Consider the following 21,056-nt stretch of genomic DNA (forward strand, 5'->3'; position numbering starts at 1 on the left):
GCTGATAGTAAATTCCAAAACATCTAGGGCTACAGAATGAAACTCTATCATTTTGTTTGTTTTTGTTTGGGGGGCCAAGTTTCTATGTGTAGCCCTGGCTGTCCTGGAACTTGCTCTGTAGATCAGGCTGGCTTCGAACTTAGGGATCTGCCTGTCTCTGCCTCCCAAGGGCTAGGATCAATGGTGTACTCCATTACCATCTGGCTATAAAATTTGGTCTTAAAGACTAAAATTACAGAAAACAGTCCCCTCATCCAAATTCAACCGTCTGTGCCATGTGTGTTGCTTTTAGCGGTGACATACAAGATAGAGTGACTGAAAGTGGACCTTGGTGGTACTTAATGCAGAGATAAAACTGCTTTGTAGCCTTAAAGTGCTCTGGGGTGACAGAGGGGCAGCTTATGACTGATCTGTGTTCTTTGTCTCTAGAATCAGTGCTGCGGATGTCGACCTGCAGTGGAGTTTTTCACAGACTCCAACTGAGCATGTGTTTCCCGTCCCCAATGTCTCTCACAATGTGGCCTTGAAAGTCAGCGTTCAGTCCTTACCCAGACAAGCTCATTATCCGGTTTTGACCTGTAGTATTCATACTAACATTGGTCTGTATGAGAAGAGAATTCAAGAACAGGAGCTTAGAGCCTGTCAGCACCATGGCCCTGGTGAGGTGGAGTACCGTTGTCCCAGCAGCTCACAGAGCCTATGCAGCAAGCACACATGGACCATGGCACCCGTGAGTGCCCTGCACGTCAGAAGTGGCATGCCTCCCGAGTACACTGCAGCCATTAGAAATGTCAGGCTCTGCCCAGGCACAGGCAGCAAGTCTGACCAGGGGGCACCTCAAGCCAGTGTCCTGGGCTTCAGTGGCACTGGGGGAGAAGTGAGGTCACAGGAGGCGTCAGTGAGAACGTTCAAATCACTGCCTGTGGTCGATTCCAGTGTCTCCAGCTGTCAGAGCTCTCGGCAGCCAGTAGGGGAACCTAACCCTTTAATGGACTCCTTGATTCAGGATCGACAAGAAGTCATTGCCAGGATTGCTCAGCACTTGATTCACTGTGACCCCAGCTCCTCTAGAATGTCTGAACTCCCCTTTAACACCCAGGAGTCCACGTCACTTAGCCCAAAGCTTCACCCAGTTTCACAGGAAAGTGGGTGTGTGAGGAGATATAAAGAAGCATTCTCTGTCTCCTTTGGGAGTCCAGAGTTTGGCTCCCCAGGAGACAGCAGGGAGGGGAAAGTCAGAGAGAAGTCAGAAACCAGGCCAGGAGAAACTTGCACTTCTCACAGTCTGTACCCTCGCCAGCCTGCTGGGGAGGCGAACCCACTGATTGGCTCTTTACTCCAGGAGCGGCAGGACGTCATAGCCAGGATTGCACAGCACCTAGAACACATCGACCCCGCAGCTCACATTCCCCGGCCTGCATTCAGCAAGCACGACTCCAATTCCATTCCTTCTAAAGTGTTCAGGAGTTCATTTGATGACAAAACCTTGTTGAAGAAGGGCAGAGAGAATGTCTCTGTCTCTGTGTCTCATACAGAAGTGTCCTTATTGGGAGACAGAGGTGATGGGGAAAGCCTCAAACCTAGTAAATGCTTGCGATCTTTCAAATACAGCCCTCAAGAAAAGCCTTTGAAACCTGAAGTAAGAACTCAGCATCAGAACCATCCTGATAGCATCACCCCCACAGCCAGGCAGGAGCTGCTGAACAAGGCTGCTGGCTTACTAACTTCCTCTAACACAGCTCTCTGCAAAGAAAGCAGCTTGGGTTTGGTTAGCAGATTGGAAAGTACATCTTGTAAATTACAACTTAAGGAGCAAGAAATGAGCCATGAAACTGAGAAACAGTGTTTGCATTGCAACAGTATTGACAAACAGATTTGCACAAATACATGTACGGAGAAAATCAACGACGAGCATAGTCCAGGATCTCTCCGTCATCTCCAGTGTGATGATTCAAAAGGTATTGACTCAAAACTAAAAGTGACTCTGCTGGAAATGCCTGACAGTTTGAACAAGAACAAAACTAATTGTTCAAGTAAAGACTCCAAAAGATCCAAGACGTGTGAGCAAAGCATTCGGGTTGGCACAGAAAATGACCTCAGTGAAGAGAATGAGGGTCCCGGAAGCACTGTATCAGACCGACTCAAAACTGAGCAGGAGGCAAAAAGGGACTCAGGTGCTGGAAAACCTCACAGCGTAAAGCACTGTTTGTCTGCAGGCGAGAGGCTGCACAGCGCAGACATGTTGGTAGGTAACGTGATAGTTTAGAATTGGAGTCACTGGGAATGTGATTATGAAGGCCCAAGGGTACCTGTTATCTGTAGAGTACCCAGTGTGGTGTGGTAAGACTTCTACAGAACTATCACTATTCTTGCCAATAACCCACCCTCTTGAAAGTCAACACAAGGTAAGAGAAGAAATGGATCATGGGTCACATGGTTTAAAATCCAGTGTGGGGTCCCTTCTTTAAAAGTGATGATTACAGCAGCAAAACTGTCAAGGCTCTGTGAGGTCTGTCATTTCAACCTTTCAGCAACAGTCTAAAAGCTGTGTGACCTTTTCCTGCCATTCAGAAGCACCTAGCCTTTGTATTTGTCCTGGGGACACAGGGACGAATGCTGTGTGTGTGTGTGTGTGTCTGTGTGTGTCTGTGTGTGTCTGTGTGTGTGTGTTGATTTCTGCATTCTTTCCTGGCTCCTCTCAGTTATGTCAAATGATTATAGAACTTGGCATTTTACCAGGGAGCAGGTAGGACACATGGGGGAAACGGAGGCCCAGAGGGTTGGACATACTAGGAATTCTGTCATCCCCAGTGGCTGATCCTTTAACCCCTTCTCAGGTCTCATGTAGTCCAGGGTTTTGATGTGTACATCCTCATTCACTTGGATTTTTCCCGTTGCCTTATTTCAGTATGGCAAGCAATCAGTAGGGAAGAAGCGGGAATCAGGCAGACGCTCCTGTGAGCTTCGTGTGTTTTGCAGGCAGCCCTGGCCTGGTACAGATGCTTCATGGTCATGATGTAGGTTGATGGTAGGAGCTGCACTAAGTGGGTACTCAGAATCTTCAGTTCCTGGATCTTTTCTCATGGTTTAGTCCTTGAGTCATACCGAATAAGCCATATAATTCTGAAAATGATAATTGATCTGCATAGTTCATAGACATTTAGCATGCTGTTTAAATAAAAAGTTATATCCTAAAAGTATACAAAAACGTATTGTGGCCTTAACCACACTGTGTTTTGGAGAGACACAGGGAGCCTGTGCCTGCAGTTCCAGGCTTTTAGAAGACATAGGAAGAAGACCCTGAGACCACCAGGACAAGAGAGCAGGCCTGCAAACTCAATTTGGACATGGGGTTTTGGTTTATCTTTTAGCACAGACTTGTCTATGTTGATTTTACATGAAGTCATACATGTGTTCCAGTGCTCTCCTGCACAGCATATGAACATGTGTCTGCCTGATTCTCTCTCTCTCTCTCTCTCTCTCTCTCTCTCTCTCTCTCTCTCTCTCTCTCTCTCTCTCTCTCTCTCTCTCTCTCTCTCCTTCCCTCCCTCCCTCCCTCCCCAGGGCCAGAGTCATTGTTTTTTGGTTTTTTTTTTTTTTTTTTTTAACCCCATAGGTCAGAAGGACAAGATAACTCATCCTGGGTCACAAAGCTGATAAATGTGAACTGTGATCAACTTAGGTTATTTATTTATTTATTTATTTATTTATTTATTTATTTATTTTTAGTTTTCATATTTTTTTGTAAATTTCTGATCTTTAGATATAAATTTGTCCAATTTGTAAGTACTCCCCCCTGCTTCTTGAAAGAGGGTCTCAGTGGTTGCCCAGGCCAACCTCGAGCCCTGGGCTCAACAGTCTTCCTGGCTTAGCCTTGGAAGCCCGGAATTACTAGGATTACAAGCATGCGTGCATGTATGTATTTATGTATGTGTATGTATATATATATATGTATATATATATATAAATATAATACACATAAGTAATATACATATAAGTAATATACATGTATATGTATAGGTGCCACTCTTCCCCCTCCTCCTGTTTTGTGACTCACAGTAAAAACAGTGCTGTGACCATGTCACTTGATTCATACCACTTTTTAGAAAAGTTTTTTGATTGTGTTTATATGGATGGGTAGTTTGCCCATGTGTATATATGAACATCACATGAATATCTGGTATTCACAGTAGCCAGAAGAGGGCTTTGGGTCCGTCTGGAACTGAAGTTACATATGGTTGTAAGTCACCATGTGGGTGCTAGGAACCAAACCTGAGTTCTCAGGAAAAGCAGGAAGTGCTCTTAACTGCTGAGCCCTCTCCCCAGCCCTGTTCTATATTTCCGAATTTGTCATCCTAAACTAAATCTTCTAAAAATGGCTCTTGGCACAGTTATATACTTTATAGTCTTAACTCTGATTTCTAGCTGGTTTTTCTTACAAGTTAAAATATTAGATGCTAGATTGTGAGTGAACATGTTGATAAAACAGTTGTATTGGGCACACTTCAAAATTTTTGAGACATGATATCAGAAACAAGTGCTATATGGGTCTGTGTTGATGTGTCTGCATGTGTGTACATGTATGTTTAGACATGTAAGATAGAAAGGGTTCTTTAGCTTCACTACCAACCGTGTGTATCTCAGAGTGCATTAGCAATGTAGCTACAAATTTGCCATTATTTAAACATTCCCACTAAAATCTAGTACTTTTCCTCACAGAGGACTACACTGAAACATTCAAGTGTCTGGAGGAAACATAATTTTCATTCCTTGGATGGGACATCAACCAGAGCCTTTCATCCTCAGACGGGGCTGCCTCTCCTCTCAAGTCCAGTAAGTTCCCTCAGTTCCCTCACGCCCAGCACCTGCAGGCAGGCAGCTGGCAGGCTCTCAAGCACTTCAGCCAACAGTGACAGAAATATTTTGATGCCCGTGAAATAAATTTTCAGTTAGAAAACTTCATGGGTTTTGATAGTACATTTAACAGCTATATAATAATACGGGGAAAGACTATACATTGAAAGAAAATGAAATGTATTTTACTGGTATTGAAATTCTTCCTGGAGCTGGAGAGATGGCTTAGTGATTAAGAGCACTGACTGCTCTTCCAGAGGTCCTGAGTTCAATTCCCAGCAACCACATGGTGGTTCACAACCATCTGTAATGAGATCTGATGCCCGGCATGTCTGAAGAAAGTTATAGTATACTCATATACATAAAATAAACAATTCTTTTTAAAAAATAAATTCTTCCTGAAGTTCTTTTGCTAAATATTATGTTACTAAGTATAAAAGAAAAAAAGATTTTTTAAAAATACCTTGATGTTGATGGAATTTCATACAAATAGATTTTTCCCTTATCTCAATAAATATTGGTACCAGCAACAATGTTATTTAGAAACTAGTATAAATAAGAGCATGGTTTTGAGTGCAGTGGTTAGGAACTCCTTGGAGGGCTTGGGATGTTGCTCAGGGACAGAATGACCCACTTGGGAGGGCTAGGTGACTGCAAACCAGTGGCTGTTTGGCTCTAAAGAGAGACCCTGTCTCCAGAAAGCCGGGTGATGGGGGGGGTGTTTGAAGGGAAACATCTGGATATGGAATTATTCTCCTTGAAGTGTTCACGCCCACACAGATGCATGTACACACATGCATACACATGTACATACACACATGCATGTACACATATGCACACACACAGATGCATGTACATACATGCACTCCATATGGAAAAATAGTAGAATGGAATCAGCTGAGTGGAAGCTTAGTAAATACACAGGCAGATATTTAGCAAGCACTTAGTGTGACAGACAGAAAGGAGAGGGAATGGTAACCCTGGAAGAGCCAGAGAAGACAGGTATCGCGCTCACTATGTGCAGCAGAAGCTCCAAGCACAGACAGGAAGAGCATCAAGAGTGAAATGAAGGAAGACAGAGGGCTTTTCTCAAGTGTGAGTTATGCTGGATTGTACACATATGAGCTCACCATTGTTTTGGCTGCTTTATTTTATATGATCAGCTTCTGAGACACAGTTGAGTCAGAGACTTTTTCTGTGGTATTAAAGATTGAACCCATTTAAATGAGTGCATGCTAGGAAAGCGCCCTACCACTTGCGCATACCTTTCCCCACTCTGTGGGCAGGGGGAGGCAGCTTTAACTTTGATGCAGGGTCTCCCAGAGAGGTCCATCCCATTCAGTCCTGACCTTTCTGCTCTCTCTCTCTCTCTCTCTCTCTCTCTCTCTCTCTCTCTCTCTCTCTCTCTCTCTCTCTCTCTCTCTCGTCTCATGACCTCTGCAGCTTCCAGGGTTGCTGTCACTCCTAGCCATGATGATCTCAGCCATTTCTTCTCAGACCAGTGCCTCAGTTGTATTTTACATTAATTATTCATGTAATAATCATTTATGCTTTACAAACATGCTTCCCAAAACAGATCTAACTCTCCTGTTGTATCTGTCTCTACCTTTAATTTGCACTTAGAGCTTTCATTTTCAGTGTATTTTGAGATATGTAGCGTGTGAGAAATATAACCTAGTATATGCTGGTGATTGAAAATTCAGAGCACTGTTTTACAAACCCATTCTCTGTGAAGATTGCATTCTTGGGAAGTTACAGTGGGTAGGATGCCAACACTCTTATTTTTTGTCCCTTTAGTTTAAGCTCTAAACATTACAGGTACATATCCCCCAAAGTGCACAGGTAGATACAACTTACAAACAAAAGTCCTAGGGTAGGAGATGGTTCAGTAGGTAAAGTTGAGTTCAGATCTCAGTGCCTCCACAGAAGCTGAGCACAGCAGCACATGACTATAGCCAGTGGTCAGGAGGCAGAGACAGAAGGATCTCTGGCACTCACTGAATCTATGAGCCCCAGGTTCAATGAAAGAGCCTGACTCAAAAAGTAGGGTAAAGACTGACTGAAGGACTGGAGAGATGGCTCAGCGGTTAAGAGCACTGAGTGCTCTTCCAGAGGTCCTGAGTTCAATTCCCAGCAACCACATGGTGGCTCACAACCATCTGTAATGGGATCCAATGCCCTCTTCTTGTGTGTCTGAAGACAGCAGCAGTGTACTCATATAAAAAAGTCTGACTGAAGAAGGTACCTACATTGATCTCTGACCTTCACACATATATGCACATATGTGTAAACACATAGTTGCACTTGTACACACACACGCACACACACACAAAGTCAGAGTCCTTGTACAGAAAAATCATGTATGCTTTAGTTTCGGGGAAAACCTAGTTTTACTTAGAACCTGGTTAAAGTACTTTTAGGACTCGCCTGAGTTCTTTTTCTGTAGTAAAAAAATGAGAATGAAAGAAAAATATGTGACAAGCATCATTATTTGAAGTAAAGTATTGTGAGAGAATTTTTATTACTTTAAGGCTATGCTTTGAATCAGTAAGAAGCCTCAGCAGGTGAAGCCTGGCTGCCGAGCCGCATGACGGGCAGAGAGCTGACTCGTGTCACTGTCCTCTGACCTCTGCATGCGTGCACCTACACACATACAAACAAAGAAAGAACTGTCATTTAAAACAACACGTTTAGCTTGGATTTTCTAAGAGTTTTATTAATTTTAAAAGTAATCCTTAAAAAAAAATAAGTAATTACTTTGCCTTTAGGTTCCTCAAAGAAAAACACAGTCAGGCTGCTTTGATCTAGACGCGTCGCTGCTGCATCTGAGAAGCCTATCCTCCAAAAGGTAATTGCCTCAAACGCATGGGTGTGAGGTAGAGCTGCGCAGCAGATGTGCTGACTCTACGTCAAAGTGTAATAGGAAATACCATCTCGGGGCTGCAGAGATGGCTCAGTGGCTAAGAGCAGCGGCGGCCCTTGTAGAGACCACGGTTCAACTCCCGGCACCCACAAGGTGATTCAGAACCATCTGTAACTCCAGTTCCAGGGACCCTGACACCTTCTGGCCTCCATGGACACTCGGCATACAGACATACATGCAGACAAAACACCCCTGCACATAAATATTATAAAAATTAAAGAATTTTAATTAAAGAAAAAAGAAGTCCTGTTTCCATGCTGCTGCTGCTGCACATACACGTAAAGAGCGAGACAGGGAGCTTGGCTGTGTGCTCCTCACAGCGGTTCAGGGGCCAGGCCCATCAGTTCACTGCTGAGTCTTAACCTCTGTCTTCCAGCCTGCATTGCCTGCCTGCCTGCCTCCCTCCCTCCCTCCCTCCCTCCCTCCCTCCCTCCCTTTCTCCTACATCCCTCCTTCCTTCCCTCCTTTATAAAAGCTCTGTTTTCTTTGTCAGTGATCCAGCCTGTGTTTTAGGCTAGCATTCTATCACTGGGCTGCATCTAGACAGCTCTGTAATTACAATCGCATAATTTTGCCTTTGAATTCTTGTTTTCAGCTGAAAATGATGTAGAATTCAGAGTATTGTACATTTTCGGTAGCTTCTACTATGTGATGTGTTATAAATATTCATTACTGAATATTGCTAATAAAATATTTAATCTGAGATTTCAACTATAAATTTTACATTTTTTTTAACTTTTTCATTCTTTTGGCTTTTAAGATAAGGTTTCTCTGTGTAGCCCTAGCTGCCTTGTAAATCACTTTGTAAACCAGGCTGGCCTCAAACTCACAGAGATCCACCTGCCTCTGCCTTCCAAGTCCTGGAATTAAAGGCGTGTGCCATTACCTCCAAGCTAAAAATTTTGTATTTTAAAATGTAATAACAATTTTAGTAGTTTGAATGAAATTGTTCAGCTTCTTCTAATTCATTTTATAGATGTAAGTAAGAAAACATTGCAGCTAACATGTTCTTTTTTCTTTGTTTCTATTTTCCCAATAGCTCTCGGCCATGCCTGAATATTGACGAGGACCCAGATGTTCATGAAAAACCTTTTTTGAGTTCAAGTGCTCCACCAATCACAAGTCTTAGTCTCCTAGGAAATTTTGAGGTAATGTTGCTTTGAAACTATTTTAGAAGTCAATGTGCCTTAAACTAGGGCACTAGGGCTATGGAATCATTATGTCTTTAATAATATTCTTTGTGAGAAGGAAATAAATGAATTGACTGTCTTTTTTCAAAGCCTTGAAATTACCTATCTTGCTCCTTCTTTTTTTTTTTTATTTATTACGTATTTTCCTCAATGACATTTCCAATGCTATCCCAAAAGTCCCCCATACCCTCCCCCCAACTTCCCTACCCACCCATTCTCATTTTTTTGGCCCTGGCATTCCCCTGTACTGGGGCATATAAAGTTTGTGTGGCAAATGGGCCTCTCTTTCCAGTGATGGCCAACTAGGCCATCTTTTGATACATGTGCAGCTAGAGTCAAGAGCTCCGGGGTACTGGTTAGTTCATATTGTTGTTGCACCTACAGGGTTGCAGATCTCTTTAGCTCCTTGGATACTTTCTCTAGCTCCTCCATTGGGGGCCCTGTGATCCATCCAATAGCTGACTGTGAGCATCCACTTATGTGTTTGCTAGGCCCCTTATCTTGCTCCTTCTTAAATGATCACTTGTCCGAAGGGCCGCTCCTCCCACACCACGGTATCCCCGTAGGTCACACTACATAAGCTTCTGAGGGTCTTGAAAACACCTGAAGAGCCACCACTTAGAGCCAGGGTGCTCAGGAGTGAGCACCATGTGGATGGACAGAGTTTCTTCACTTTTTTTTTAACTAAGTAAAATTCCATATATTATACAATACCATCTTTTAAAAACAGAAGTAGTCATTTTCCAAGATGACAAATGTTTGGCTTAACTTTCTAACAGGACTTCTATATGTGGCCTCTGTCGAGACCTTCTAGCACCTCTCTTTCTTTTCAAATATGGCCTATTATATAACCTAGGCCAGCTTGGAAATGACCATAGTCCAGGCTAGCCTTGAAATCACAGCAGGCCTTTTGCCTCTGATACCCAAGTGCTGATGAGATTGCAGGTTCGAGTCCCTGTGCCCAGCAGAAAGCGTCTTTTCCACTCACAAAGATAAATAGCATAGCAAGCGATTAGATCTAACAAAAGGCAATGTCCCCAGTACAGGGGAACGCCAGGGCCAAAAAGTGGGAGTGGGTGGGTAGGGGAGTGGGTGGGGGAGGGTATGGGGGACTTTTGGGATAGCATTGGAAATGTAAATGAGGAAAATACCTAATAAAAAATATTAAAAGAAGAAAGAAAGGAAGAAAGGAAGAAAGGAAGAAAGGAAGGAAGGAAGGAAGGAAGGAAGGAAGGAAGGAAGGAAGAAAGAAAGAAAGAAAGAAAGAAAGAAAGAAAGAAAGAAAGAAAGAAAGAAAACCGAATCCATCTTAGAAGTAGGAAGGGGGAGGTTTAGACACTTGTGTTTTCAATGTCATGCCAAATGCAACATTGAATAATTTTTATGTTACATTTTAAAATGTAAACTAGAGCAGTGTTGTGTTTTATTAATAAAAGACAGTTTTCTTAAAAAAAAAAAAGGCAATGTTCCAAGAGAGTCCAGTGGTATCTGAGTGGGTGAGAGGAGGCATTGGGTAGGATCTAGTAGAAGCTGGTTGGAGGCAGAGGTGAGTTCAGGTCAGATAAGAAACACGTCTCCTGTAATAACCAGCATTTCTCAAGTTGAGCCATGGTTTCTGTGTCACTCAGACTTCCAAGTGGCTGGCTACTCAGTACACTCCTGCCTCAGCCCTGTTAGACAGTGGTTTACAGACACGTGCTACCACAGGACCTGGAAAACATAGTCAAGTAGTTCCCTAAGTAGGAAGTGAAATTAATGTGCTACATTTTCTACCTTTTCAAAGCGCATGTTGTCATCTTGTCTTCCAGGAATCGGTTCTGAACTACCGTTTAGACCCCCTCGGCATAGTCGATGGCTTTACGGCCGAGGTGGGAGCCAGTGGGACTTTCTGCCCAACGCACTTGACTCTGCCAGTGGAAGTGTCGTTCTACAGTGTTTCCGATGATAATGCTCCCTCGCCTTACATGGCAAGTACTTTTGTCTTTTCTGCAAGAATCAGCCAGCTTAGTATTTCACATCTCGGTTTCCGTTTTGCCCTTGAATGTATGAGGCTGTTCCTAAGAGAAAGTTTTAAAAACTGAATACAGACCAGTAAGCCAAAATACTGCTCCAAGACCTTTTCCTCAGCTGGCTCAGACTACATACCGGTGACCTGCTTTGCACTTGAAAAGGTTGCTGAAATTTTACCCATTTTTACGTAACTGACTAGTGACTGACATAATCAGTCTATCTTGCTAAGTTCACACAAATTCCCCAGGGCTTACTGTATACTCTTAATACCAAATGGCTGCCTCCTCACGTGGTTCTTATGTCAGTCAGACTTGGTAAGATCTGGGGACTTGGGGCGGCCTGAGGCCCCTCCACCCCAGTGTCTCTCTCAGTGGAGAGCAGGAGAGCTTCTGAGAGTGAGAAGACAGTCTTGAGCTTGAGGTCTTGTAAGTTTGAGGTTCCCATTTTCTACTGCAGGGGAGTCTGGGTGATACAAGCCTTAGCCTGCGGAAGTGCCTCTGAACACTGGAGTATGTATAAACACACCTTCAAAATGCAAAGGAGCGGTCTGTAGTGACGCTGTAAAGTGCAGAGTCACAGTCAGCCTCACTGTGAGAAGCAGATGCACACAGGCCTAGACCTGCATCCCTGACTTAGCACCTGCCCAATGGCTTCCTTTCTCCTGCCTTCAGGCATTCTAAGAACATTAGTGACAATGTCTTTTGTTAAGAATAAAAGCTGTGAAAAGGGATTTCTGCATACCTGACAGGATGAGGAGCTGTACTTTCTAGGGAGTTAAATATGGCCACCTCAATGGTGTCCTGGTTTGTCAAAGGGACTAGTTTAGGTTAACTCCAGTTTTAAGGTGAAGTTTTGGTTCAGGGCCTGAGTAGTGTTTCATACTTTTGGTAGACAAGCATAGTCTAATGGGAACTTTGAAAGGAAAGGGTTAACTCAGCCTACTAAATTGTTAGGTTCTCCTGGGAACTCTGAAAGGATACTGGAAAGGGATAACTCAGCCTACTGAATTGTTAGGTTCTCCTTCTAAGGAGGCCTGCCTTAGTGGCGTTGAGGCTAGCCTGGGCTATGTAGTAAGTTCTGGAAGCGCCTTGTCTACAGAGGATATTCTTATCTCAAAAACCAAAAACAACTATCAATGCCTGCCTGCCTTTTCCATTACAATGATCTTCCCTCTATCATATTTTCCCCTACGTCTGTTTATTTAGTAGGAATGGGTTCTCTTTGCTAGTGGCTCACTCCAAACCTCACACCGCAAATCTTTCCTAAAATTTGTTCTATTTTGTTGGTTTAGTCTGATTTCAAAGGACTGACCATATTTTGTTAGCTGGGACCGATTGTTTTGTTAGATCAAGCACATCATAGACCATCAGAAGTAATGCACCTTTGTGGTACCTAATACATTTTAGAACAGAAAATTCTTTGTGCTGGGATTTTGTATCGAACAATTCTTGAAAAATTAATTCTTCGTTTTGGAGTCAGCAGTAAGAATGTTCTCCAAGAACCACACCACAGCACTCAGCTACACAGGAACTGTGTCTCAGAGAAAACAGCTGTCATGGTGGTGAGGTCAGGCTAGGCCTGTTATGGGCTCATGACTGGCTAGGAGTGGTTTCCTGCTGTTTGTAATTAGTCAAATCGAGGCCTGCTGGTTTTAGTTTTCCATCTACTATTCCATACTAGTTTTCGTTGTTGTTAGTTTTATTTTTTGACATGGGGTCCATGTCAGCCAGTCTGACTGAACTCACAATCTTTCTGCCTGTACATATCAAGTGCTGGGATTACTGGAGTGTCACTGTACCCAGACATTCACATTCTTTATCATCTAATAATTTGGGGATTTTTTGGTGTTAGGATTCTGCCAAATTTAGTTCATCTTTACCTTACTATTACAAATATGCCAGAGGAGATGTTTCATTACATTAAACGTAGTTTTCTTAGGTACAGATATGGATATGCTGGCCCATGAAGTGAATTGAGTAATATTAATCAAATCCCAGCTTTCCAGTGCCACTACTGGTCTTAGATTATTTAGAAATTGTTGTTTGGAAGCTGAAGAGAAGGCTCAAAGAGTATTTGCTACTCTTCCAGAGGACTCAAGTGCCCCGTGCCACCTGTGCCCAGCACCCACACTGGGCAGATCACAACACTCTATGATTCTAGTTCCAGGGGATCCAGTGCCCTCTCTTAGCCTCCAAGGGCACTTATAGTCAGATTCAAATACCCACACAAACACACACATAGTTTAAAGGAAGAAAAAAGTGATTATACTGGAGTGCTGCCCTAAACTTAAAAGTCCTTTCAAAACTCTTCAGTCACTGTGAACTTAATCACTATTATCATTATGATCTAAAAGCTCTCAGAATTGTACATTAGAGAAAGAAACAGCCACAGTCATAGTTGCCATCGTCCTGACTCTCTCTTCTTTGTATGGGAAGGAGGTTGGGGGGAAAGGCAATAACTCCTGGCCCTACCAGTGCGATTATAAAATAGCTATCACTTTGATATGCTCTGCTTGTTCTTTCTGGATTCAGAAAGGAGTGTGTTTTTCATGTACCTGTGCACACTGCGTCTACTTGAGAAGTGGTGTGCATATGCCTCAGTGAATACTCTGAGCACGCTGTGAGGAATTACTGCTGCATTGCCAAGGTATAAGGCTAACTAACGTCCATGCTCTGTGTGTGAAGTTAGGATCGTGTGTTAAAACAGGGCTCTCTCGCCACCTTGGTCCATTGCTTTTTACCTCCCAGCCCAGGTCCCATGTCACCTAGTGCAGCAGTCCTGTGTTACACTTACCTGGAGATTCCTGTTTATGATATGTGATAATGGAGTCATGAGTCCACACTTACTCTACTTAACTGCTGTAACTACTGGGAGGAAAGAATCCCTCAAGAAAGTAGACGTGGACAGCATCCGCAAGCACCATCTGTGGCCACGCCCTCACCCTGGTTATTGGGAAGCTTTCTGCACATCCAACTGACTTACTTTTTTTCACATTTATACTTTCTTCCCCATTGTTTGGACTTTGCAGAAAAGCTGCTGCTTGTACTTAAGGTTTTCTTAAACTTTGCTGTACAAATGATATCATCAGGGAAGTCCTGTGGTTGAAAGGCAGAATCTATTTGCTAGATCTGGAGAGTGGCCAGGCAGACTGATCTAACAGAATCATGAGTGTGTGTGCTGCTGCTGTTGTGACCACCCCTCTGAGTACTAGACTAAGTAGAGGACCTTCAGCATCTCTTTTAGGTTTAGCTAGTGAGATGACTACAGTTGACCTCTCCCCAGAGCTCAGCTCTTAGACCTTCAAGCTAGTGTTGCTCTGGTTTAGAGCCAATTCTAAGTCTAAGATTCCTTACCAAGTAAACAGCTAAAAGGCAATACCCCTGGGTGTGGTCGATCACAGCTGTGATCCCAACATTTGAGAGGCTAAGGCAGGGGGATTTTCATGAGTTCCAGCCCAGTCTTGGCTGCATAGCAAGGCTCTGTGTAGACAAAGAACTAGAGGAAATAGAAATAATTTGGGTATGATGATACTGCTGTGTAATCCCAGCACTTGAGAAGCGGAAGCTTCAAGCAGTAGACGTTCAAGGCCACTGTTGGCAACATAGTAAGTTTGTATCCGGCCTGAATACATAAGACTTTGTGTGGAAAAAAAAATGGAAAAATATAAAATAAAAAAAAATATTCAAACAGCACCTTAAAAAGATCCAGATTCCGACACAGCTGCTTCGGTAGCAGCTGTCCCTCCCGGAAAACCGCTGTACGGCTGCTTTTTGCAGAGCAGGCAGCTTGGTGGTAAACCTTCATTTTTCATACTTGCTTTGAACATCCTTCTGCTAGAAATTCATCAGGCTGGAACCCAGATTTCCAACCCCACTTAGTTGCTGTCTTAATTCTTTTCTTCTGTCTTTCATCAGAAATTCAGATGTGTAAGTTGACTCACTAACTGAAGAATTCCTTCATTTGGGGCCCCAAATTAGACATACTGGTTACTTTCCCATACTCCATGATCAATCATTTCTTTGCTTCTTCATGCCCCCTCCCTCATTAGATAACAGAACTAGTCTATAGCCCTGCTTTATTTATTTGCTTATGGCTAGGAAACATGACCCTTGCTCTGTGTCTCAGTGGGCAATTCCAAGCAGAGTGGCCGTAATGCTGTAATGCTGTATGCTGCTTGTTGCAACATGTCCAGGAAGAGCAGCAGCAAATGGTTTCTTTAGAAGGGGGAGTCCCACAGCTTCATACTCGCAGAATGTAGCTCTTAATGCAATCTGAATGTTTTTCCTTAGAAATAGGTTACTGAATTGTACTATAAACATGTACAATTTTATATTTTTTTCGTCTGTTATCTATGTATGCACTCAATTTGTCTTCTTTTGTTTCAAGGGTGTGATTACTTTAGAGTCCCTTGGTAAAAGGGGTTATCGAGTACCTCCTTCAGGAACGATACAAGTGGTATGTGTTTTATAGCCTACAATTGCAATAATCATTCTCTCACACATATAGAACTTAGCCCTTTCTCCTGCTACTGCTGCTGCAACAACCTTGGTAAGTAACAGTGGGCTGCAGCTTGGTTTGGAGTTGCCATGCTCTGCCCCAGGAATGAGCATTTTGGGGGCCTCCATTAAAGGAAAAGATTAATAAGCTAATAGAGGTGAATGCTTTAGACAAATAATATGAACCATTTAAATGATTTAAACTGAGCTGTTTTCAATATATTTAGGTCCTGACCAATACCTTCTATTAAACATTAAGCGATATTGAGATTGATCTGTTTCAAAGGAGACCCTAAAATACTGTATTGCTTTGGTCAGAAAACCTGGGAAACAAGGTGTTAATACTAATGGAATGATTTCTAAAGCTGACTCAGTGCAGGCTGAGAGGTGTCGGGGCAGAGAAGGCGATATGCCTTCAACTGTAGTCATCTAGCTTGGCCTAAGGAAACCTCTTCTTACCAGGGCAGACCTGTCTGACCCAGGATAACACTGCAGGTCCTCAGTCGGCTTCAGATTTTGCAGACTGGAAGGATCTGGCTGTTGCTGGCTGTTTGCACTCAGCCCCGAAGGCTTTCTGATCCCTGTGACCTCAAGGGGTCAGCCCATCTGTCAGTCGGGTTATACCTTATCAAGTCTGACTCAGCTGTGCCCCATCTGCATGCTTATCTGGCATCTCACAAGAGTGAGCAGTCGTGAGCAGTGTGCGTGTGCACCACAGAAGAGTGGCTGCCTATTAAAATGTGATTTCTCTATCCCAGACATTTTTTTTAAAGCTAAGGAGCGATCCTTGTCCATTCTCTAGCCCGTGGCTGTAGAACCCATGAGGGTGTGTGGACCACTAGAGTGCTAGCTATGAGCTGCCCTAGTAATAAGCCACTGGACTAGAAAGAGAAGTCCACCTCTGAGTGGTCCGTTTTAAGCACGCTTTTATTCTTCATATGGTCTGACGTCCTGGGTCTGCTTTGTACTTCTTGACTGTATCAGCCTTGATCTTAGCACGTGCTAGGTTGTAAACTTGGATCATAATGCTGGTGTATTTCTCATTTTGATTCAGTGAGTGATGTCCGGTCCCTGGGACGAGCTTCTCAAAGCCTGGCACCAAGTTACCGATTGATGTGTTGGTAATTTGGTTAAAGTCAGTTCAGCAGCTTGGGTTTTTAATTTAAAAATGTGTATTTTTTTAAAAATTACATTTTTTCAGTTATTTATAGCCAAGTAACAATTGAATTACTCCAGTCTTCTCTGAGAATACATATTTTGATCTGTAATGATAGTGATGATTTGTAAAGCCTGATCATTTGTGAGTGATTGATTCCAAGTGTAAAAGCTTAGTGTTGTTACAGACTGTGGATCTAATGAGTAAGAGTGAGCTTTATTTATTTATTTCCTGATCTTGAAACTTTTTCAATAAAGGCCCCCCTTGAACATTTATAGCAATTTTACAGTAAGTAGTTTAAAACAGTTACTCTAAAATTCTAGTTTTACTGAGCTTATATTTTTTATTTTAAAAATCACAATCTGTTAAACTGTAAGATAAATTAAAAGTCTACCTTGAGAATTTGCGGTTGATATCACCAGTGAAGCTAACGTTTGAAATAACAGAATTAGAATATCCTAATGCAAAAGACACCATGAAGAGTGTACTATACTTAAACGAGCAGAACAATTTATGAAAATCGGAACAATGAGAAAAATGTATGCTATTTGCTATTAATATGGAATGTGTGAAGAAAAATCTTGGTTTATTACAAGATTTTTTCTTATTGTCATATAAGAAATGAGGCTAACTCTCTGAAAGTATTGAATATTACTTTTTAGCTGCTAATGTTAGCTTCTGAATGGAATCTATTGAGCAGAATTAAATTACTAAAGAGCCTGTTTAATTACTGGGAAGGTATTCTGCACCATATATACAAATCACTCTTTTGAAGAATAACCCTTCTGTTGTTTCTTCAGACCTTATTCAATCCCAATAAGACTGTGGTGAAGATGTTTGTAGTCGTGTATGACCTACGAGGTATGCCAGCCAATCACCAGACATTCCTGAGACAGAGGACGTTCTCAGTTCCTGTTAAACAAGAGATGAAGAGAAGTATTAACAAAGAGAACGTCCAGCACACGGCACAGTTACTACGCTACCTCATACACCTGAGGTAATGTCTCAGATTAATAGGAAAGTACCTTACTTGAGGCCACCACAAGAGGGCATCAGATCCCACTATAGACAGCTGTGAGCTTCCCTGTGGGTGCTGGAAATTGAACCCAGGAAGGACCTCTGAAACAGCAGCCAGTGCTCTAAACCTCTGAACCATCTCTCCAGCCCACTAGACTTGTTTTGTAAGGGAACTTTTTATTTTTTCAGTTTGCAAAAGAAAATTTTTATTGGGTATTTTCTTCATTTACATTTCAAATGCTATCCCAAAAGTCCTCCAGAGCCCCCCCCCCAACCCCCTACCCACCCACTCCCTCTTCTTGGCCCTGGCGTTCCCCCGTACTGAGGCATATAAAGTTTGCAAGACCAAGGGGCCTCTCTTCCCAATGATGGCTGACTAGGCCATCATCTGATACATATGCAGCTAGAGACACGAGCTCTGGGGGTACTGGGTAGTTCATATTGTTCCACCTACAGGGTTGCAGATCCCTTTAGCTCCTTGGGTACTTTCTCTAGCTCCTCCACTGGGGGCCCTATGATCCATCCAATAGCTGACTGTGAGCATCCACTTCTGTGTTTGCCAGGCCCCGGCATAGTCTCACAAGAGACAGCTATATCAGGGTCCTTTTTAGCAAAATCTTGCTGGTGTATGCAATGGTGTCAGCGTTTGGAGGCTGATTATGGGATGGATCCCCAGGTATGGCAGTCTCTAGATGGTCCATTCTTTCATCACAGCTCCAAACTTTGTCTCTATAACTCCTTCCATGGGTGTTTTGTTCCCAATTCTAAGAAGGGGCAAAGTGTCCACACTTTGGTCTTCGTTCTTCTTGAGTTTCATGTGTTTTGCAAATTGGATCTTGTATCTTGGGTATTCTAAGTTTCTGGGCTAATACCCACTTATCAGTGAGTATATATCGTGTGAGTTCTTTTGTGATTGGGTTACCTCACTCAGGATGATGCCCTCCAGGTCCATCCATTTGCCTAGGAATAAATTCATTGTTTTTAATAGCTGAGTAGTACTCCATTGTGTAGATGTACCACATTTTCTGTATCCATTCCTCTGTTGAGAGGCATCTGGGCTCTTTCCAGCTTCTGGCTATTATAAATAAGGCTGCTATGAACATAGTGGAGCATGTGTCCTTCTTACCAGTTGGAACATCTTCTGGATATACGCCCAGGAGAGGTATTATGGGATCCTCCGGTAGTACTATGTCCAGTTTTCTGAGGAACCGCCAGACTGAACACCAGTCAGAATGGCTAAGATCAAAAATTCAGGTGACAGCAGATGCTGGCGAGGATGTGGAGAAAGAGGAATACTTCTCCACTGTTGGTGGGATTGCAAGCTTGTGCAAAAAATGTTTTTTAATTGGATATTTTATTTAGTTACATTTCAAATGTTTTCACCTTTCCTGGTTTCCCCTCTGCAAACCCCCTATCCCATCCTCCCTCCCCTTACTTCCATGAGGGTGCCCCACCTACCCACCCACCCACTCCTGCCTCCCCGGCCTGGCATTCCTATACACTATGGAACTGAGCCTTCACAGGACCAAGACCCTCCCCTCCGATTGATGCCAGATAAGGCCTTAAGGGAACTTTTTTTTTTTTTTTTTTTTTTTTTAAAGATTTATTTATTTATTATATGTAAGTACACTGTAGCTGTCTTCAGACACTCCAGAAGAGGGAGTCAGATCTTGTTACGGATGGTTGTGAGCCACCATGTGGTTGCTGGGATTTGAACTCTGGACCTTCGGAAGAGCAGTCGGGTGCTCTAACCCACTGAGCCATCTCACCAGCCCTTAAGGGAACTTTTTAACTGACTGTATTAGCACCATGCACTCTGCTCAGCATGGGGCTCTCTTGACAACATGCTAACGTGGAAAACATGTGGCATTCATTCTTACCACCTTGCTACTTATTAAACTCGGGGGTTTATACTTGTAACTGTCAAATGGGGCATACTAAAAGTCAGGATGGAGCCTGATATTTGTGACTTTTAAAACCAGTGAGGCTGATAGAAACTTGGTCTGAGCCATCAGCTTAGTTTGCAGTTACTAGTAGCCTTTTTAGTAAAGTTACAAATCTGGCTATGGAGCCCCTTGTCTGTCATCCCAGAACTTGGATAGTGGAGGCAGGAGGATCAAAAGTTCAAGGCCATTCTCAACTACCTGTCAGGTTTAAGGCCTGCCTGGGTTACATAAGACCCTGTCTGAAAAAAAGGAATCTCTGGAAAAGTAACAAGAAGCAGGTAAACTTTATATAATACACTTTACTTAACCTAGCAGATCTAAATGTTATAATGTGAATATATAATCAGTATAAAATCAAGATAACTTTTTATTCTTTTTGTTTTTAACATATCTTCTAAATCAACAATATATTTTACCCTTGGGACAATCAATTTAAAGTAATCCCATTTGAGGTGGCTGTTAGCCACATGTAGCTAAGTGTCCCTATTGGGCAGAGGAGTTCTTAAACTTGACCCACCCACTCCCTGACTGCTCCTCCATGCTTCTAGCTATCTGGCAGGTGACGGTGCTGATGTGGAAGGGGTTTCAGAGCTGCTGCATCCTCCAGCGTAGTGTTCAACCTGCAGCTCTAGCTTGTGTAAGAGCTTTTGTCCTTGGTTGCTTGTGTCCTTCTGGTCTGTGTTGCCAACATCCCTGAGTTGCAGTTTAAGCCCCCAGTCCATGCGAAGCTCTCAGGAACACTGAGCAAATCAAAGACAGAAGACAATAGCTTTTTCCCTGTAACCCTGTAGAATGTTCTCAGCCACGTCAATGACTGGCTCTTTATTGTAAGGAATCCTGTGATTCTCAGCCATCCGTCAATATGTAACTGCAGGTTAGGTAGGGAGTGAATTAGAGCCACACCTGAATAAGACTGTTCCTCTCAGAACACTGCATGGTGGGCCTCTCCACCTGTCATTATGCATCCAAAAGGCAATGCTATACTCACAGTGGGCCTGCCTGACAGGAACACCATGGGATGTGCACATAAGCTATGAGTGTGAAAATGTGTCCGCCAGACACGAACTTGGAAAACCTTTTCAAAACGAGAAATGTGGTCTAGTGAGCTGGGCCCATGTGGTGTAAGGAAAGAACCAGCTCCCCCTAAGTTGTCTTCTGAACTCTATTTACATGGTGACGGTGACATGTACCACTTCCCTCACACACAGAATTTTTTTTAAATGTTGAGAACTTTAAATATATATAAATGTTCCCAGATATGGTTGAATCAAGAACTTGGAGAGACTGAGGCAGGAGGACTGGCTGCTGTGAGTTCAAGGTTATCCTAGGCTATAAAATGAGTTCTATGTGAGCCTGAATTACAGAGTGATACGCAGATGTGAGAAACTTAAAAAAGTAAATAAATAAAAGTAGAAGTATAATCAAATAGCACACTCTAGGAATACTTTCCAGTGGTGGACTGTG

At 42.9% G+C, this 21,056-nt stretch overlaps 1 protein-coding gene across 7 annotated transcripts in view; it reads left to right on the forward strand.

Moving 5' to 3' along the window:
* Positions 1-21,056, forward strand: part of Fam214a (family with sequence similarity 214, member A) — a 79,602-nt gene that overhangs the window by 55,355 nt on the left and 3,191 nt on the right. For 4 of the 7 annotated variants that reach the window (XM_006511126.4, NM_001359816.1, NM_001113283.1 and 1 more), the window contains 7 exons: positions 430-2,245; positions 4,720-4,833; positions 7,623-7,702; positions 8,817-8,925; positions 10,776-10,934; positions 15,364-15,432; positions 17,430-17,626. In XM_006511126.4, coding sequence (XP_006511189.1) covers positions 430-2,245; positions 4,720-4,833; positions 7,623-7,702; positions 8,817-8,925; positions 10,776-10,934; positions 15,364-15,432; positions 17,430-17,626 — 2,544 coding nt within the window. Of the gene's footprint in view, positions 1-429; positions 2,246-4,719; positions 4,834-7,622; positions 7,703-8,816; positions 8,926-10,775; positions 15,526-17,429; positions 17,627-21,056 lie in introns of all 7 variants that reach the window. The other 3 variants (NR_153342.1, XR_379417.4, XR_001778884.2) reach the window with 2 other exon arrangements.

The sequence above is a fragment of the Mus musculus genome, chromosome 9, assembly GCF_000001635.26.
Source record: "Mus musculus strain C57BL/6J chromosome 9, GRCm38.p6 C57BL/6J".
NCBI lineage: Eukaryota > Metazoa > Chordata > Mammalia > Rodentia > Muridae > Mus > Mus musculus.